Source organism: Halichoeres trimaculatus, unplaced genomic scaffold, assembly GCF_033239565.1.
Source record: "Halichoeres trimaculatus isolate MK-OKI-2021-1 unplaced genomic scaffold, fHalTri1.1 fHalTri1_scaffold_11, whole genome shotgun sequence".
Classification (NCBI taxonomy): domain Eukaryota; kingdom Metazoa; phylum Chordata; class Actinopteri; order Labriformes; family Labridae; genus Halichoeres; species Halichoeres trimaculatus.
Window position 1 is genome coordinate 19,812,501 of NW_027437189.1, and position 18,142 is coordinate 19,830,642.

At 39.9% G+C, this 18,142-nt stretch overlaps 3 protein-coding genes across 3 annotated transcripts in view; 2 read left to right on the forward strand and 1 right to left on the reverse strand.

The window, feature by feature from the left end:
- The first annotated feature begins 360 nt into the window (after positions 1-360).
- masp2 (MBL associated serine protease 2) lies at positions 361-6,207 on the forward strand. The gene is made up of 7 exons (XM_074680650.1): positions 361-449; positions 522-744; positions 833-1,010; positions 3,375-3,506; positions 4,586-4,782; positions 5,008-5,167; positions 6,140-6,207. The coding sequence occupies exons 1-7, from the start codon at positions 394-396 to the stop codon at positions 6,205-6,207; spliced, it is 1,014 nt and encodes a 337-aa protein (XP_074536751.1). The 5' UTR covers positions 361-393.
- A 717-nt stretch (positions 6,208-6,924) lies between these two features.
- Positions 6,925-12,281, reverse strand: dffa (DNA fragmentation factor, alpha polypeptide). The gene is made up of 7 exons (XM_074681600.1): positions 12,204-12,281; positions 12,069-12,167; positions 11,120-11,278; positions 10,886-11,040; positions 10,257-10,461; positions 9,450-9,577; positions 6,925-9,182 (listed from the first exon to the last, which is right to left on the reverse strand). Exons 2-7 carry the CDS (start codon positions 12,160-12,162, stop codon positions 8,955-8,957), a joined length of 969 nt encoding a protein of 322 aa, XP_074537701.1. The 5' UTR covers positions 12,163-12,167; positions 12,204-12,281; the 3' UTR covers positions 6,925-8,954.
- A 440-nt stretch (positions 12,282-12,721) lies between these two features.
- The window catches only part of pex14 (peroxisomal biogenesis factor 14), a 53,821-nt gene continuing 48,400 nt past the window's right edge, over positions 12,722-18,142 (forward strand). The window contains exons 1-2 of the mRNA XM_074682394.1: positions 12,722-12,816; positions 14,010-14,060. Of these exons, the coding sequence (XP_074538495.1) occupies positions 12,781-12,816; positions 14,010-14,060 (87 nt within the window). The 5' untranslated portion in view covers positions 12,722-12,780. The remainder of the gene's footprint in view (positions 12,817-14,009; positions 14,061-18,142) is intronic.

Below are 18,142 nucleotides of genomic sequence, written 5' to 3' on the forward strand. Positions count from 1 at the left end.
ACCACAACAACTTTGATTTTGTTTCAAGATTTAGTTTTTCATTTTATACAAGTGTTCAGACACCCAAGAGATTTGCTTCAAGTCTGTTGGAATTCCTCTTTGTAATGTTAGTTTGTTTTATGGCTAAGATATTTTGGCAAAGCAAAACAAGAGTCTGCAGAGCAACATTTCTCCATTCATTTTTTTTCCACCTCCGAGAAATCTGCAACATTAAGAAAAAGAGATGTACTCAGAAATAATGGATACAAATGATTTTGGCATTCACCACTGTGATAGATTTCCTTGACCAATGGAGGCAGGAAATGATGACAAACTGATCATGCGCTTGTCTCACTTTGTTTACCTAAATGTCGGACTGGCCAGCTGGGTTCATTTACCCTTTGATCACTTGGAATGAGTCACTCCAAAACACGCACTCTGTCCGTGGACTTTTCAGCCAACATGACCAGGTGAGTGTCAGCGAGTATTATTTGTGGGAGTAATCTTTGAAAGCGCTGTCTTCACTTGTCATTCCTGCCCAGTGGGGGCTGTGTTTTTATCCTTTTTTCCCTCCTCCATGTCTCGCTGAGTGTGGAAATGACAGGATTATATGGCAGCTTCACCTCCCCCAATTTCCCCCAGCCTTACCCTGACAACCAGCACATGGTGTGGAACATCACTGTCCCCAATGGCCACAGGGTCAAACTCTACTTCAGACACTTCAGCATGGAACCCTCCAACCAGTGTGAATACGACTTTGTTCAGGTACATTGTGGAGAAACTACAACTCTTATAATCTGCTTTGGAGTCTGCAACCTGCAACCTCAAAGCCCTTTAATCTGCCCAAAACTAGGTCCTAGCAGAGGGGAATGAAACCTTGCGGTTCTGTGGTGAGGAGGAAAAGGACTACGAAAGCAGCCCGAGGAACACGGTCATCCTGTCAGCCAGGAACCTCATGTCAGTCATCTTTAGGAGTGACTACTCTAATGAGGGCCGATTCACTGGCTTCCAAGCATTTTACACATCAGAAGGTGATGCAGGGTAGTGACGCACATCACCACAGGGCAAATATATTTTTTCTGCCATGGTCTCAACATGCAAATAAGCAAGTTGTATCCTCTCTGAGCTACATATACAACATTTATTCATAAATTCAGATAAAAAAGAGAGAACAATAGAATAAAGGGAGATAAAATTGCTCCTCTGTGTATTTCACTTGTATTGGCTGGTTGGTATTTTAGTGTGATCCTCTTATGGTTCAAATCATTTCCAATAATTTTGTACTTGGGTAGTTTGACATCACTTTTACCTGCTTGGCCAGGTGGAAGGCAGGAAAGAGCAGGGTTTAAAAACCATACAGCTGCACCCGTATGCTTGGCTTGTGGTGGCAGCTTACACCAAAAGTACTTTGTTGATTTTTAATTTTTATTGACACAAAGTGCATAATTCTTATGACTTATCAACAAAACTAATTATGAATTTACAAAGTACTGGCAAGACAGAGCTGTAGTACAATGGGAAAAAAGAGTATTGAACGCATCAACTGTTCATTACATTTATTTCCAAAGATGCAATTCAAACTCAATTTCTACCAGGCGTTGGTCTAAACTCAAACAATCCACACATGAAAAGAAATCATGACGTTCAAGCCCATAAATAATGATTATGTGGAATTAAGTATGATAACACAGGAAAAAAGTATTGAACACACCATGGAAAGGTTGTATATTTTTGCAAGGAAATGCACCATACCACCTGAAATCTGTCAGTAATTATTACTTGAACTTCCAATTAGTGCAAACCCACATCAGCTGGGCTAGAGCAAATTGATGGTCCTATAAAAAAAGGCAATTTTTTCACCAAGCAGTTAAATACAACACACCTCATGATGGGTAAATGCAAAGAGCTCTCTGAAGACATTCACAGCCTGATTGTTGCTCAGCATCAGAATGGAGCTGGTTACAGACGTATATCAAAGCACCTGAATATTCCAGTCAGCACCATTGGGGCCATTATTTGCAAGTGGAAGAAGCACCACCTTACCATCAACAGACCACGCACAGGAGCTCCTTGCAAGATTTCTGACCAGGGAGTCAGAAAAGTAGTCAGAAGAGTACTCAATAAGCCAAGAACCACCCTGAAAGTGCTCCAGAAAGACTTGGAGGCAGCAGGTACAATTGTTACAGAGAAAACAATAGGCATTGCACTCCACCGCCATGGCCTCTATGGACACTCAGCCCGCAAGACTTCATTCCTCAAGAAAAGGCATGTTGAAGCTGGTTTAAAGTTTGCTAAACAGCAGCTTGACAAGCCTGTAGAATACTGGGAGAATGTTGTCTGGTCAGGTGAGACCAAAATTGAACTTTTCTGCTGTCATACTACATACCATGTTTGGAGGAGAAATGGCACTGCACATCACCCAAAAAACACAACACCAACAGTGACGTTTGGAGGTGAAAGCATCATGGCATGGGGTTGTTTCTCATCTCATAGAATTGGCAAACTTCATGTAATTGACGGAGAAATGAATGGAGCCATGTATGGGGAAATTCTTGATATGAATCTGCTGCCATCCACCAGATGATGAAGATGAGACGTGGCTGGACCTTCTAGTAGGACAACGATCAAAAGCACACGGCAAAGTTGACTCTCAAATGGTTTCAAACAAAGAAAATCAATCTGTTAGAATGGTCTAGTCAATCACCTGACTTAAATCCAGTTGAACATTTGTGGAAAGAACTAAAGGAAAGGGTTCACCAGAGGGCACCAAAGAATATTCAAGATTTAAAGACAATCTGTGCAGAGGAATGGGCCAAAATCACACCTGAGCAGTGTGGGCGATTAGTTAAAACATACAAGAAGCGTCTGAAAGCTGTCACTGCAAACAAAGGCTTCTCCACTTTTTATTAGATGAGTCTCAGTGTGTTCAATACTTTTTTCCTGTGTTATCGCACTTCATTCCACATAAACATTATTAATGGACCTGAACGTTGTGATTTCTTCATACCAATGTTAATACCAATGTCAGGTAGAAATTTTGTTTGAATTGCATCTTTGGAAATAAATGTGATGAGAAAAAAGTTGACACGTTCAATCCTTATTTTCGCCACTGTATATTGCCACATCACAAACACTGCAGAAGATTGGCTACGGGGTACCACTAGGGCCAAAGTAACATACAAAAAGAAAAGTGGCGCATTAACTTGAGACCTTGATCACATCATGATTAATGCCTTTGTTTCATCTGTTTCTGGTTCATTTTCAGCCAAGAAAACCAAGTTCATCTGGTGTCTACTGATCATGAATGATGTGGCAAAAGACACAGTACCTAAAAATGCTCTATAATACTCTGGAGCACACTAAGGATGTACTCTCTCATTTTTGCTTTCTGACAGATATCAATGAGTGCCTATCCAAAATAGACGGGGAGAGTGTGTGCGATCACTTTTGCCACAATTATATTGGTGGATTTTACTGCACCTGCAGACAAGGATTCCTCCTACATGACAACAAAAGATCATGCACAGGTAAGAGCCATGCAGATCTAAGCTCAAGAGGCGTAAGTATAAGGCTATGCAAGAACTTGGGATGCAACATTTGACTTTTTTTTCTTTAATTTCATGACTTAACAACGGCTCAATTCCTTAGAGTCAGTCGCATCAGCTAATGATGCAAAATCAAATTTTTATCAGTGCTCATTATCTTCTGTTTGTGTCCTTTTAGGTTTTAGAGCACTACTTTGACAACGTCGCTCTGATTGTTACCTGTTTGTGTAGAGAGTAGTTCACAAGTCTGGCTGGTGTTTGAGGAAACGATTAACTTTGAAAAACAGCTTTGTCAGAGTTTGTGAGAGGTTCAGACGAAACAGAGATTTAACTGCTGGGTTGTACACTTGTAACTTACAAAATTACTAGAATAAAGGGACATTTGTCTTTTTAAGTGTTCCTTTCACTTCACAATACTTCACAGCTCTGCCGGACAAATCTCCAAAAAACAATTTTCTGACATTTTATGTGGGGCACAAAGTTGAATGTTCTCCAGATTGGATTTCATTCCATCATGGCCGACCTGTGCTGAGTAATTTCAGACTGAAAAGCCGTACTGATGCAGAGAGTAGTTGATCTCTGTCAGCTGGTGTAAGGCAGGGTTAATTACTGTCGATTCCCGAGGGAAAAGCAACTTCAAAAATGGCGTTATAAATTGATACCTACGTGCAGTGCTAACAGTGTACTAACACTGGGTAATTAATCACAATTAACAGCTGATGTGCCTTAAATTATTAGTCTTTGCTGCAGGAAAGAAGGGTGACAAAACAAATCATGCAACGAAAGAGCAAAAATGATTATCTGCCCACTGATTCTACTAATTATATGAATTACAGCAACTCAGCCTCTTTGCAATACTCATTTATTTTTGTCTGGAGCAACATCTGCACACTTGCTGTGGCAGAAATGCAAACCTGAATTAATCATGTTATTTATGATGCCAGGAAATATGTCAATCTAAATCAAAAGCATTAACATTTCATTTGTTTGTAAAACTTTTTCGCCAGCACTATTACCTGGATTTCAATAGGTCATACAATGTGTGTGGGTCTTTCTTACAGTGCCGTGCAAAAACCAGACCCTGACCTCACTATCAGGTGTTCTCACCAGTCCAGGCTATCCAAATCCTTACCCACCAATGAGTGAGTGTGACCACACCATCCGTCTGCCAGAGGGCCACAGAATAATCCTGGACTTCCTGGAACCCTTTGACATTGAGGGACACCCAGAGGCTCCCTGTCCATATGATATGCTGAAGGTTAGCCATTAGACAGCAGAGCTCAACACACACTCAAGAGGGATAAAAGGCAATGTATTCCTGCTCATGCTTGTGGAGGCTATTTGTTACTGACATGTCCACCTGTGGTGATAAATTCTTTGACCAGGCAGCAACCTGCAAATTTAAATTGGTCTCGTCATAAATTAGTCTGCTGTTTAATAAATCAACATCTCTGTTTCTAATGTGTTGTTTCTCGTTGTCAAGGTTTCTACAGCTGGGCAGGAGTATGGACCCTTCTGTGGATCTGTGGCACCCAATCAGATTGACACAGGAAGTTATCAGGTGCATGTGGCCTTCAGATCAGATGCGAGTGGGAAAAACAAAGGATGGAAGATCAAGTACACAAGTGCCAAGACTGGATCCAGTACTTTTAGATAAATAATACTGATGGATTGTTGACATCATGAGTCATGAGAAATGGCATTTTTTTTATTTCTGGTTTCAAATCCAATTGTATCACTTTCTTCATTTTTGAGAAAAGCTCTCAAATTTTGTTGGGAAAAAAAGAAGACTAAATTAAGCCAACAGGTTATGTTCACTTATAAAGCATGATAGTTAAAGTGCTGAAAGAAGGCTCCACTTTTGTCAATATAACCACACGTGATCAGTCATCAGTATATGATCTTAAGAACACTCATTAACGTTTTGCAGCTGTTTTTTTTATACCAGCCACAGAAGTAGCAGGCAGTTCCAGTAAACTAATTCTGTAAAGTAGTTTGTGCATCAGCCGTCTGGCCATGAGGCAGTGAATGCTCGTCGTTTAACCCTCATACATTATGCAGCTTGCTCTCAGCGACCCCAGCTTCACTCCCGTATCTAAACAGTGATCATGAGGTTCTTCCGTTGCCTGAAATTGCCTCTCATTTGACACTTTTGCATTTGCTCATTAACTTTTCTTCCATCTGTGACCCTTAAGTGGAGCTAAGGAGTATGTCTGGGTGTAGAAAGAAACCCACTTGTGTTGATTTACGTTTGTTTTGCATCAGTGTTTGGTGTCTTTTTTTCTATATGATGTCTCATGGGATGTGATGACACCACTTTTCTTTGAACTGAGAGACTTTTTATAGCACCATTATTTTGACTTTGGCTGAACTGTTGTGCTGTTTTTCTGTTTTCTTTGAAGGCCACAACTTAGCAAAGCAAGAAGTGTACTGACCCATACACCACCTTGGCATTTGTGAACCCATGTCGGGCAGATGAGCATTTTAAGAAAGTCATCTGACCACATGGGGTACGGTTCGTTTCCTGCATGAAATGGCCAGACAGACCTCAGGGGCAATGCAGTGCTTACAAGGAAAACCTGCACTCACTGTCAACTCAAAACCTCTCCCACCAGCCGCTGTGACACATGATGGCACCTTCCACAGCTCCTGTACACTGCTCACCTCTAACTGCTACGCTTAGTTGGCGCCAGTTCCACAGGAATTACGCACACCATGAAACCCATTAAGCAACAGTTGGAAGATATCAAGTAGCAGCATGCAGCCAGTGGGCTTACAACTAATTCATGAGTCAGGATTTCACTGAAAACCCTTCTTATTAAGTTACGTGTTTAAAGAAAACAAATAAAGTGGTTATTGTGGCTTGCATTCAAATATTAATGAAAAATATTGATACCGGTAAATGTTTCTGTCTATAGATATAAATGAAATTATTTTTTTTAGAGAAGTGACATTAAAGTCCTGGCACTTGTTTTGATTAATTATTCGTACATTTAGTATTTGTAGAAGCTTCATGGAAGATTTGTTTTTAGCAGGTTATGAAACAGACTGAAATTATTGTTATCGGTGCCCCAAAGGGCCAACAAAATTAAAAACCAAATTTGGTCAATGTAACAAGACCATCAGTAGAAAAACTGATTATTTCTACATTTTAACATTTTTTAATGTCCCCCCCCAAAAAAAGAAACACTGTCGGTGGGTGGGGGTGGGGGTAACTGACAGAGTGATTAACTGCATGAAACAGCATTTCTTTTACATTTCCATGGCATTAATTCTCAAAATAAATTTGGATGTTAAAATGAGTATGAATATATTTGCTTATGAAGCAGCACTGTCGCCAGGGGTCACCAAAATGGTCACAATCCAACATGTTTTTAAATCAAAACTTTAATCACATACTGTACAGACATATACAACTTTCATTTCAACATGATAAAATCAATTGCACACTGTGATTTTCTCTGGGCAATCACATTGTGATTCTTTACATGATTACAGAACAGCAGAGCGGCAGATTACTGATACTTGAGTTGTGCAACATCCTAAAGCTTGAGATGTGACACTATACAGAGCAAAGAAGAGATCTTGATGAATCCTCCACTTTCCCCGGGAAAAAAAAATACAGGCTGGCTGTAACATGTCATTCTCATCAAATACTAAAAGGTGATCCTTCTGCTATTTAACTCTATTTAGATAAAACTTTCAAGAGACAGATAAGATGACAGGTATGACAAAGGCCATCACCTGCATGACCTATGAGTCACATCGGCCCATACACACCACCTTACATCACACTGCCACAAGACCGATACATAACTTCAGTAATATATAATAAAGGATCATTGATGGGCTCTCATCTGGAAATACTGAGTCTTTGTATCTCAAAGATGAAACTTACTCTTTTAATCCACAGTATCTGTCATGATGTGCTCAGTGAGGCTTAAGTGACTGAAGAGATACACATTTCATCTTGTCTCCGAGTTGTCAGAATGATAAATTACTTTGTGTACATGATTCAAATGTTCAGTAACTTATGACAACTTAGTTTGATGACAATCAATCAGATCAGTGTTGAAACTTAAATAAAACAAAAGTTAAAAAAAAAAAAAACTACAAAAAAAAACCCACAATGTTTTTTGTATGGCTTCAAATGCTGAATGTTTTATATAAACTGAATAAATACAAACCTGTAACTAGGCATTTAGGCTATTGGATTTACAAGAATTACAATTAAAATTGCATCTGTTTCTCTATCACTTTTGAGGTCAATGCCAACTTAAGCTTTGTCATACCTGAGGGAATTTAAAAAAAGTCAGGTTTGATTAAACAAGAACAAACAGATCTGATTGTATAAAAAGGCAAAATCCCCAAAACTTGTGGCAGCAAGTTTACTGCACAGTCTCACAATGTGTTCCAACCACAAAGGTAGGATTACACCACCAGGAAACATTTCTGTCAATCTGACAAATGCTTTTTTTTCAGTTTCTATCTTCATTTTAGTTTACTCCGACTTTTTGTTGCATAATTTTAATAAATTCATAAAACTTGTTTTTTTTTCCCTAAAGGGAAACCTGACTTTAGTTCCTGTGTTTCATCATTTCCATGACAAGTAATGAATTTTTCCAGTCTGCAAATGTCTTCTAAAACGGATAGAAAAATGAGCAAATTGGAGCCCGGTGGCACATTTCTCTCTTTATGCAGGAGTTACTCAGGAATATAACAAGTGAGAGCATGTCACGAGGCAAACGATCAGCCTGGATGATAAATTCTGCTCTACAGGAAAGTAATAAAGCTCCACATGGTTTCTCTTGATGGTCAAAGTATTTTCCAGCTTATATTCAGTCCAATTCCATAAAACAAAGAAGCAATTTTTAAGTATGAGCAGAATGTTGTGATAAAGCTGCAGCTTAGCACCAAGACTGAAGTACAGGGAACCATTACTGTGGCTTTATGGGTAATGAAGAACACCTTGGTCCTTCAGAATTTTCTCTTGTACAGACTTCCTTGAGGTTGCCCTGCAGTGAGCAGGGGCTACTGTGTTTCCTGTCCTAATGCTAAGCTACTCTAAATGCTAAGGTAGTGCTATAAGCCTAAAAAAGAAATATACATCTATTCTAAACATTTGCCTAACTTTAAATGTATATGACTGTCTGTATTTTTTAAAGTTTGTTGTGAAAATAAAGGTAAGAAGTCTTTTGGAAATTTGATGCAAGTGGCAACTGCATACTTATCTTTGATGAACATGACTCGTACATATCATTCTGCTTCCAGTGGTTTGCAAGTTGAGCAAACAGATTAAAACACCAACAAAGTTGACTTTCATATATTCCAGCATTATGGATATTATCATTGACGCAGGAAATCCCATCTCACTGACCCTGAGGCAGGTAGTGTCATTCTTATCAGTCTCTGCACAGGTAAAGTCTCAGTTTACTTGCTCCCCTCAGCAGCTGGAGCTTCTTCGCTCTGCTCTTCACTCCTCTCATTGGCCTCCTGGCTGCTGTCTGGCTGTGCGTTGCTCCTGATGGACTGCACAGCCTGAACCTGCTGGAGACGCTTGATCAGCTCAGCTTCACAGGCCGACAACAGAGCAGATGTCCTTGTTCTGTCCCAGCCCAGCACTGGCATCATGGAGTCCACCCCTTTGCTCACTACCATCTGAAAACACAGGGATGAGCTTTCACTTTAAGGGAACCTGAGAGTTCTCACTAACTCTTTTTAAATTAACATTTACAAACCAATCAAGGGTTCTGTTTAAAACGTTCTGAAGTGTTTCATATTCTCTTTCCACATTGAATTTAAAGGATGGCAGAACTACAGTAGAGTTAAAGTTCCTGGTGTAAGTGTCAGAGAAAGACTGGCTCTTCAAGGGCGGCTATGCAAAGATTTTAAAGCACTCTTAAATCAGTGGTATCAGTGGATTACCTGTAGGTCCTCTGTAGAGAGTCGTGTCTCTGGACTCGTTTTGCCTTTCAGTACCATCAGCGTCCTACACACGAATCCAGATGCTGAGTCCACATCCATAGAATCTGTCACATCGCCATCCCCAGCTCCTGACACATTGAAACATGTTACTTTTTCATCTGAGGTAAAAGTTATAATAAACCACAACAGCAGGTGATATTACTCAGCAGCAGCACTGCTTCCACCTAGTGACTAAAAGGCACAGTTACAGCTCCCTTCCTCTTAAAGGCTAAAGCAGGAACAATAGCTTTTGATTAATCTACAAGAGTTTGCAGAAAAAAAAAACCCTGTAAATTAAATTACAAACTACAATACACCACCATTTTATATTTAAAAAGCTGTTAACCAAGTTCCTAATCTAGTCAGGTAAACATGTTGACTTTGTCCTTAAAGATGCTATGAGGAGGATCTGTTTTAATTGGACTTCCTCGCCACCTTCTGGCCCAGAGTGTCACACACACTATCGTAAATTACTTGTAGGTGAGGTGTGTGGGCTATTTTTTTTTTGGAAATAAATAGAGATCAGGTCGAAACAAATTTTCTAAATCAAACTTGTTCTGCTCGACCCGATCTGGAAGCTTAGAAGTGCATTTTGGTATAAGCTGTAACCTGTAAAATTGGTGCTGATGAGAAGGGAGGGAGGGAGACCTTTTGCAAGATCACTTAGAAACTCTTCACAGCCTCTTTAAGCCATGTACACCAAAAAAATGGGGTTTGAGTCAATCTACAAACCAAGAGGTGTAATTGCTACATAACACACAGTTGTACCTTCCTGGCTGGATGGATTTTGGTCTCCCTCTTGTCCATCCTCTTTGTCAGCATGTTGAAGGTAGAGCTGGAGCAACTCCTTGGACTGCCTCTCCTCCTCTCGTCGGTCCAGAACCCTCTGTAGTGTCTCCTGGAGGTCTGCTGTCCTCTTCTCTTTGAAGCCCAGAGCAGAGGCTAGCTCAGGACATGGAGAATCCACCAAGGACTGGAATGGCAATTAGAGAGCAATAAGGTAAGTAAGCAGGACAGAGGTACATTTACCAAACCTCTTTGGTGCTGATTTATTTCATTATGGTTAGTTCTTCAGATTCTCTGGTTAGAGTCCTTACTTTGTTCTTCATAACAATAGTTTGCAATTAAGGCACAGTACACCTTTGCTATTCATACTTAGCCAGTTAGATCAACCATTTAAAAAAGTTTTGCAAAAACACACGATATGAAAGCACTCCTGTGTGTGTATGTCTTACTCTGAGTCACACTAATAAGACACGACAGAACAGAAAAAGAAACAAGTTAAAGACGTTAAGCGATTAACCATTTTTCAAAAATGTGACAACTTGGTAACATGCTTTCATGTAGAACTTTTTTTGTCTTAACAGTTCATGCTAACAGGAGAATACCATCAATACCTGTAAATCTGCCTCAGACATAAGGATGATGCTAGTAAGGTCCTGTCTCAGCTGCTGAGCCAAATCCCACCATGGTGCTGCAGAACTTGAAGTATCCACAGTATCTGCCTCCACTAACAGAGAGTCCCTTGCCATCCAGGCTGTGCCACCATCCACTGCAATGAGAGGTAAATCAGTGCCAACTTACAGGACTCTGTGTCGTTAATAAATCTCAGACAGGGTAAATTTCCTTACTCCTCCGAAGTGGCGACCATGTCTCTCTCTCGTGTAGCAGCATAAACTTTGTGTTTACAGGTAAACACAAAAAGTAGCCCTGATCCTCCACTATCGTCCCATCATCCTCCAGGACTACTGTGACTGGTTCACTGGGGCTGAAGCCAAGAAATTCACCCCCTAAGGACAGTAAGTAGGAGAAACTGTACACTTCACGCATTTCAGCAATCAGCATGTCTTAAGCAGAGCATTCATAGAACATCACATCCTTTTTTAGTCACAAGTATTCACTTTGTATTTCACTATGAAAGAGTATTGCCTCAGGGAGCTCTTTTAAAGGGTGTGATACCCAATGCCTGTCAAAACACATTCTGCTTTCATTTATTTATATATCCTTGTAGTTCTCTAAATGCAACTTTTGCTTACTTCATTTTAATACTTCTAAAGTCCATGGTGTAAACACACTTCTCCAGTGGACAGAGACCATGAAGAGTGAAATGATCTGGGCAACGCCTGGTGACGAGCATTCAAAGAATGAGCAGAGGAGGAGGGAGGTCTCTCCTGACTCTTCATGTTTTGTCCCTGCAAGTTTGAACACGACGAAAATGTGGGCGCACAGAGTTCGTCTGTGATCATGACAGATAAGTTAACTAAACTGTGCACCTAAAACATGGTGAAAACGTTTTAGGTTGGCAACAGGATGAATGCACACACCTCATGATTATCAGATATATCTTTGATGCATCTTCATCATCTATCACCCCGCAATTTAGTAATGATGGAGTTATTATGAAGATAACTAAATAAAATGAGGAAAATGTACCACGTAATCAACTGGGCTGCGCGTCAATGCCAGAAGATGCTGAAACTTTTGCTTCAAAAACAGTCCTTATTTTGAAAAGAAGCAAAACTTTCTTTACTTTTATCCTTGAGACATTTTATAAGTTACAACCCGCCTGTGAAAACTCACCTTTTTCCTTCAGCTCATCCAGCGACGGGACAGCCAACCCATATGACTTCTGTCGGGTATAATTGCATACTTTGCACGGTTTCCTATCCGTCATTCTGTACTTTTAATACAAAAATATATGTTCCCCTTTCTCTAAAGCAAAAGTGACAGAAACTATTACCTCCTCTCTTGTCGTACCTGCAGTTTCGAACACGGAACTGCCGCGCTGTCTTCTTCTTTGGTTTTACATTTCAGGGCAGCCGCCATCTCCTCTTTCTCATCACTGCCACCTTCTGGAGTAATTTTACTCCTGCACTTTCCAGTTAGTCCCATTTGACAACACAACACAGCACTACATAAAAACCTTGTATTGTAGGCTAGGCTCGAAGGGCCCCTTTAAAACCCCTTTAAATAAAATACAGTATGCCAATCATAATGCTCTGATATGCTAGTGAAAAAAGCTAACTTTAAAAAAGCTAATTTCAGCCATTCTGAACACCTGTAAACCACCTAGAAAAAGTAAAACCACATCAATGAACATATTATTGTCATTATTTATTATCTGTTTATTTTGGTTACTTTTGTTGATATACCTTTAACAAAATGATAATACTGTGACACTGTAAAACTGCTGCATTCACTTATTAATATGGACTGTGGGTCTTACTCAGGAAAAGCAATCGAGCATGATACACTCGAGCGGTAAGTTAGCAAACAAGAGATAGGAAGGAAGATGGCATCCACCGACCAACCTGATCCACCAACACAGGTCTACATTTAGGCCATTCTCTAAATGTCTCGATGCCCTGTTAGCACAGCGCTGCCATTTAGTCCGTCAGTGTTTTGTGACCCATAAAATTCAACAAGTAACGTTTGTAATTGTTCAGATAGCGAATGTTAGCAAGCGTGCTAGTTAGCATGCTAACTCTTGCAGCGTTTTCAAAAGTTGTCTCTAAGACATGCTTGAGTTTAAAAGTGGACGCGAAGGGCCGAGTTGACACTTTTATGTTACTATATGTTGCTTACCCGGTCGACTAACGTGAACTTTTATTTAAGTGAACATGCTTAGACTTGTAACATAAGTCGGTCTTCTCTCTGTATAGTTGTGTGGAGATGATATTATTGAGAAAGGTCATTGTTAGCTTGAGAAACTTGAGTCTGTATAATTTCACGCGGCTATGTATCTCGACAAGTACTGGTCACCCGAAGTTAAGCAAACTGATGAAGTAGGGCCCACATATTACATCATAGCTTGAGACAGACACACGTGCACGCGGTGCCATATTTACAATGCTTTGAATTTGTTTAAGCATGCAGTACACTGTGTGCTTTCCAGGCTTCATTTTACACAAGTGAGGAATCCTATACAGGGACAAGTTGAACCCACAGACTGGAACAAAACATGATAATAAGAAAGGAACCTAAGTCATGTATGTAATTAAATACTTACATTTGAACAGCATTTTTCAAATTCCTGGCGTAAAGCATCAAAAGATTTGTTTTAACTCAAGCATCAAGTTGAATTATCTGTTGAAAAATGGAGACCTTATTCTGTAATTGTCAAGATTATGTCTGACAAGTTCCTTATCTTATCAGCATTAAATGTGGAAACAGGGGACAAGGAAGTTGTACATCAAATTTCATTTTGTAATTATTACATTATTAATTTTTAGATGGCTTCAGCAGAACAACATGTTTTCTCTTTGTGACTGTCCAGTGACAGGAATGTTTCTTCTGTGTTCTTTGCTGGACTGGCAAGATAATTATGTTGTGTTGCTTTCAGATATGTATCTTAATATTTGTGTGTTTTCCTTTCTTTCTTTTTTCTTTCTTTTTTATATTGATACAATTTAGATCATACAAAGAAAAAATCTACTTCTTACCAATAAGTTACAATAACCAGCACAGATTTTCTTTTCCACTAGATGGCACTCTAACATAAGTGTTCATTTATCTCCTTAGCCTGTCCTTCCACCTGGAGATGTTCCGACAGCTGCCCCCAGAGAAGCGTTGGTAAGAATTTAGTTCACAGATTACCTGACTGGATTACAGGACTAAAAAGAGATTTTTCTTCACTTGACATACTGGTCAGTTGCAGTGTTCAGCTAGAGTGATAAAAAGTAACTTCAGTTGCTGTAACAGCTATTCTGTATTATCTAAAGTGAACTGAGCTCTATTCCTATGATCTTTTGACTTGAACAAGTTTGCCTTCATCTCTTCATCAACAATCCTTTTTTCCTGCCCATTTAGATTGTATTACACATTTCTCCAGCAAGATCAAGTGTTAAAAGCATCTAATTAGCAACGAGTAGCTTGAGAGCAAGACTGATGTCCCCAAGCCCATAATGAGAGTGTACTTTATGTTCCTTGTCTTTGGGGAAAAAGGAATGCAGAGAAGTTTTTGTAGCCTTCACAGTAGTTTCAGGGTTGCTTTAATCATGAGGTGTGTACCCTCAAACAGTAAATAGTTCTAACCACTGATTCTGGATAATGATCCAAGTTTGATCAAAACTGATCTTGAATTGTTTTGATTTGAGTCACTGGACATCTGTGGAACATTTATTTGAACCGTATAACTTTGCAATCTAGCAAGAAAAATGGTCCAGGGCCAACTTCCCCTACTGCGACCACAGACTAATTTTCTTAGTAAAATGAAGGCAACTGTGTAACATCATCAGTGCGATGGAGCTTGTGCTTTGGTTTTTACTAAGGTTTATATAAAAAAGCCAGAGCAAAAGAAAAAAAGTCATGAACTTTTTTATTTTAAATTTGTTATTAGGGATGTCCTGATATTACATTTTCACTTCCGATACGATACCGATACTACAGCATTGTGTATTGGCCGATACCGATATTAATCCGATACGATATCAGCATTAAACATGCATACTTTTATTACTTATTTTGTAGTATGTCTGTCAAGTTAGAAAAGGGTTGATTAAGTGATATTATTCAAACAAAGAACAGTAATCAGCAACAGTAGGTATGAGGAAAAACTGACCCATTTATTATTAACCAATGGGTAACAGAAACTGCTTATATCGGAGATTTTAGATGCATTCCGATACGATGCCGATACTTGTTTTTTTGCCGATATCGAACCAATATCCGATGTCAATATCAGACTGGGACACCTCTATTTGTTATTTCCCTTTTAGAGCCACAACTGAAAGAGCTCTTACAGGTTTTGTGAGTTAGCTGGTTAAACTATCTGTTAAGAGTAACAATTTCTTGAATGATCTAGAATATTTTCACTCACATTAAGTTAGAGCACAGCACACTGGGGACATCAAAGATGGGTATTTCAAATCCTTCCTGCACACATAAAAAAACAAAAGAAAGTTTCTTTTTTCGTTCTTGTAAACTGCAGAAAACAACTGAGCATCTGTAAACAATCTCAGATCCACATAGTGCAGTCTTAACTACTTACTGATTATAGATACATTATTAGAATTTTTTTCCTCTGCCAATTAAAGTCCCCCACTTGTTATTCAGGAAAGCAGTGTAGGCATTCTTGAAAACAGAAGTTTCTGTTTCAGCTGACTGGTCACACAAGTTAATGTCTGTATAAGTTGTCCAAACTGTGACATACAAACATTAATTAAAATGAGTCCTTGTTTAAAGAGGTGTTCATAAGACATGATAGTCATTCAAGTGATGACAACAATCATAGTCAGGACTGTCTCATCGCTTGGTGGGATGGAATACATCACAGGTACATTCACTGTCCTTGTATGGACAACACATTCAGGTTAGAGCAGTGCTGCATTGTTCAGCCTACATGTCTCAATGTCATTCACTACCATTCACTCTTCATCCTCCCCCCATCATCCCTTCATGCCAAGGCTAATTTAATCCTGGGGTTATTGATTGTGGGAGCATTCTCCCAGGCTTTCTTTCAATTTACTTCAATTTCATCATCCCAGTGCGCTTCAAGACTGCCTCCTCAAAAAGGGAAGAAATTCTTGTTATGAGGGTCCTGATTCGAGACCGGTTGACAAGTCTCCCCCACCACCACCACCGCCACATCCAGCCCCTTTTCCTCCTTTCTCTTTTTGATGAGCTGCTCTTTCCCAGTTAAGTGGATTATTACAGTAGGGATAATTCTTGTCACATGGCATTATTTGGATGAGGTGAATAATTGAAATTTGTGTCTGAAAGGATTTTATCTGGATGAGAGGAAAGGGAGTGCTGGCAGGGTTGGGAGGGTAAAAAGAGCGAGAGGGAGAAAGAGGGAGAGTGAGGGGGAGCGCGAGCAAGCACACACGTTTGAATTGTACATTTATGTGCACATGTGCATGTCAGACAAGCCAGTGTGTCAGGCTGGGGACACCAGTCATGTTAACAGGTTCTGACTCACCTCGCCCAGATCAGCAGGCCCTGGCACACTGTGCAGCGTGGGCTCTCCTCTGTGGCAAGAGGGCCCAGCTCAGGGGCCATTGCCACAGCCTCTGCCCCTGTCCAGGCCAAAGGGGCTGGTCTGGACCTGTCGAGAGAGAGAGAGAGAAAGAGGGAGGGCAACAAAAAAGGGTGGGAGTCTGAGACTGTGAGTGTGTATTCCATCTCACTGGTATACCAGTCTCTGCCAGCTGCTGCTGTTGCCTGTGGCACTGCTCTTTGCTCACTCACCCCAGACTGTTTCTTCTCTGTCTATCTATACCCCCACCACTACCACCTTAAGTCCCCCCTTGCTTGTTTCTCCCTAGTCTTTGTGCTTTACTCCTGCAGAGACTTCTTATTCTCACCTTTTTTAATCTGCACCTGCTTACGTCAAACCTGTCAAAAAAAAAAATACGTGCGCAAATCTTCTGGATCACATAATACAGAATCAGATCTTTATTGATTGGGGCAATACAATGTATTGATACACACCAGATTGTTATTGTGGCAAAAAAAATCCTTATTTAATTTTGAAATAATAAAGCTTTCTAAAGAGACTTTTCTTTTAGTTGGACTCTGCTCACTACCTCAGACTCCTGGCACCATGATCATCTCATGATTGAATTGGAATTCATTAATAATTGCAGAATCCCTGTGTCATGATAACACCAGTTTCATGGGCAATGTATGCCAAGATAGGCTTTGTTATGGTATTTCACAGTGTTTTGTGTTGAACTAGGGTAAGAAAAAATCATGTGACTTTTTATGACACCATACATACTATGTGGCCTAAGACAGAAATGGTATCAAGTCGCAGTGATTTTCTCATAATTTATTTATAACAAGAAGGGTTTTCAGAGTAAGTCAATAATTAAAGATACTTATCCTCACTGGTTAGTGCCAGAACATGAATGTGAATCCGTCTGTTAACTGCTCAAGATGGTCATTTGCTGAAATCAGGAGGTTACTGATAAGGATGGTTTATGACAAGTTGGATGGATAAGCCTCAAAAACCAAGATCAGCACATAGTTCTGCCCTCAACAGGCTTCTATAGGGCTGGTCAATCAGAGGGAAGGGGGTTTGAGGAGCAGGGAGTCTTAAAGAGACAGTAACTTAAATGAAGTATTTTAGGCATAGGCTAAAGAAACTGTTATCCAAAACACCAGTGGAGAGACATTTGTTTTTGTTCAGCTGTGAACCATGGAAAGCTTCTGCAGGGATACCATAGGAAGAATACAAAGCCTTAAAACCCTGTAATACCTTTTTTAAACAACATGCATTTCTAGTTGGGATGGTTTTTTTTAAAATTTGATGAATTTTGATGATTTTCAGAGCATTTTTCAATTGGTTAAAGAATTGTTTTTAAGAAATGGGTAATATGAGAAGTGGTGTATTAGTCCAAAGTGAAGTCTCAAATTCCTTGTGTTTTTCATTTGTTGGGTCTGTCCTCCGCTCTCTGCAGGCTGAAACATCACAAACCCTAACGAAAAAGTGCACGTTTCTGCGTGGAAATGCTAGCAGTTTCTGTGTGCATATGTACCATCTGCACACCCAGATGAGTGCAAACGTAGATTTAACCGAGTGTGTGTATGTGTTTAGGTTTGTGGGTTTTTCACGCAGCAGAGGGAGGGTGGTAATGGGAGGGGAAAAAGAATTGTAAGGAGAACATCCCCGGTCTCACAGCAACTTCAAAAGCTCCCCTTCCCCAGGATAT

What these genes read in the sequence shown, in the direction of transcription:
- masp2 (XM_074680650.1), top strand. Translation starts at nt 394, where the DNA reads ATGAGTCACTCCAAAACACGCACTCTGTCCGTGGACTTTTCAGCCAAC. An exon ending in TTTTCAGCCAACATGACCAG is followed by an intron (nt 450 to 521) that starts GTGAGTGTCAGC and finishes ATTCCTGCCCAG; the next exon opens with TGGGGGCTGTGTTTTTATCC. An exon ending in GTCCATATGATATGCTGAAG is followed by an intron (nt 4,783 to 5,007) that starts GTTAGCCATTAG and finishes CTCGTTGTCAAG; the next exon opens with GTTTCTACAGCTGGGCAGGA.
- dffa (XM_074681600.1), bottom strand. Translation starts at nt 12,162, where the DNA reads ATGACGGATAGGAAACCGTGCAAAGTATGCAATTATACCCGACAGAAG. An exon ending in GGATGAGCTGAAGGAAAAAG is followed by an intron (nt 11,279 to 12,068) that starts GTGAGTTTTCAC and finishes TACTGTCCTTAG; the next exon opens with GGGGTGAATTTCTTGGCTTC. An exon ending in TGTCTGAGGCAGATTTACAG is followed by an intron (nt 10,462 to 10,885) that starts GTATTGATGGTA and finishes TTGCCATTCCAG; the next exon opens with TCCTTGGTGGATTCTCCATG.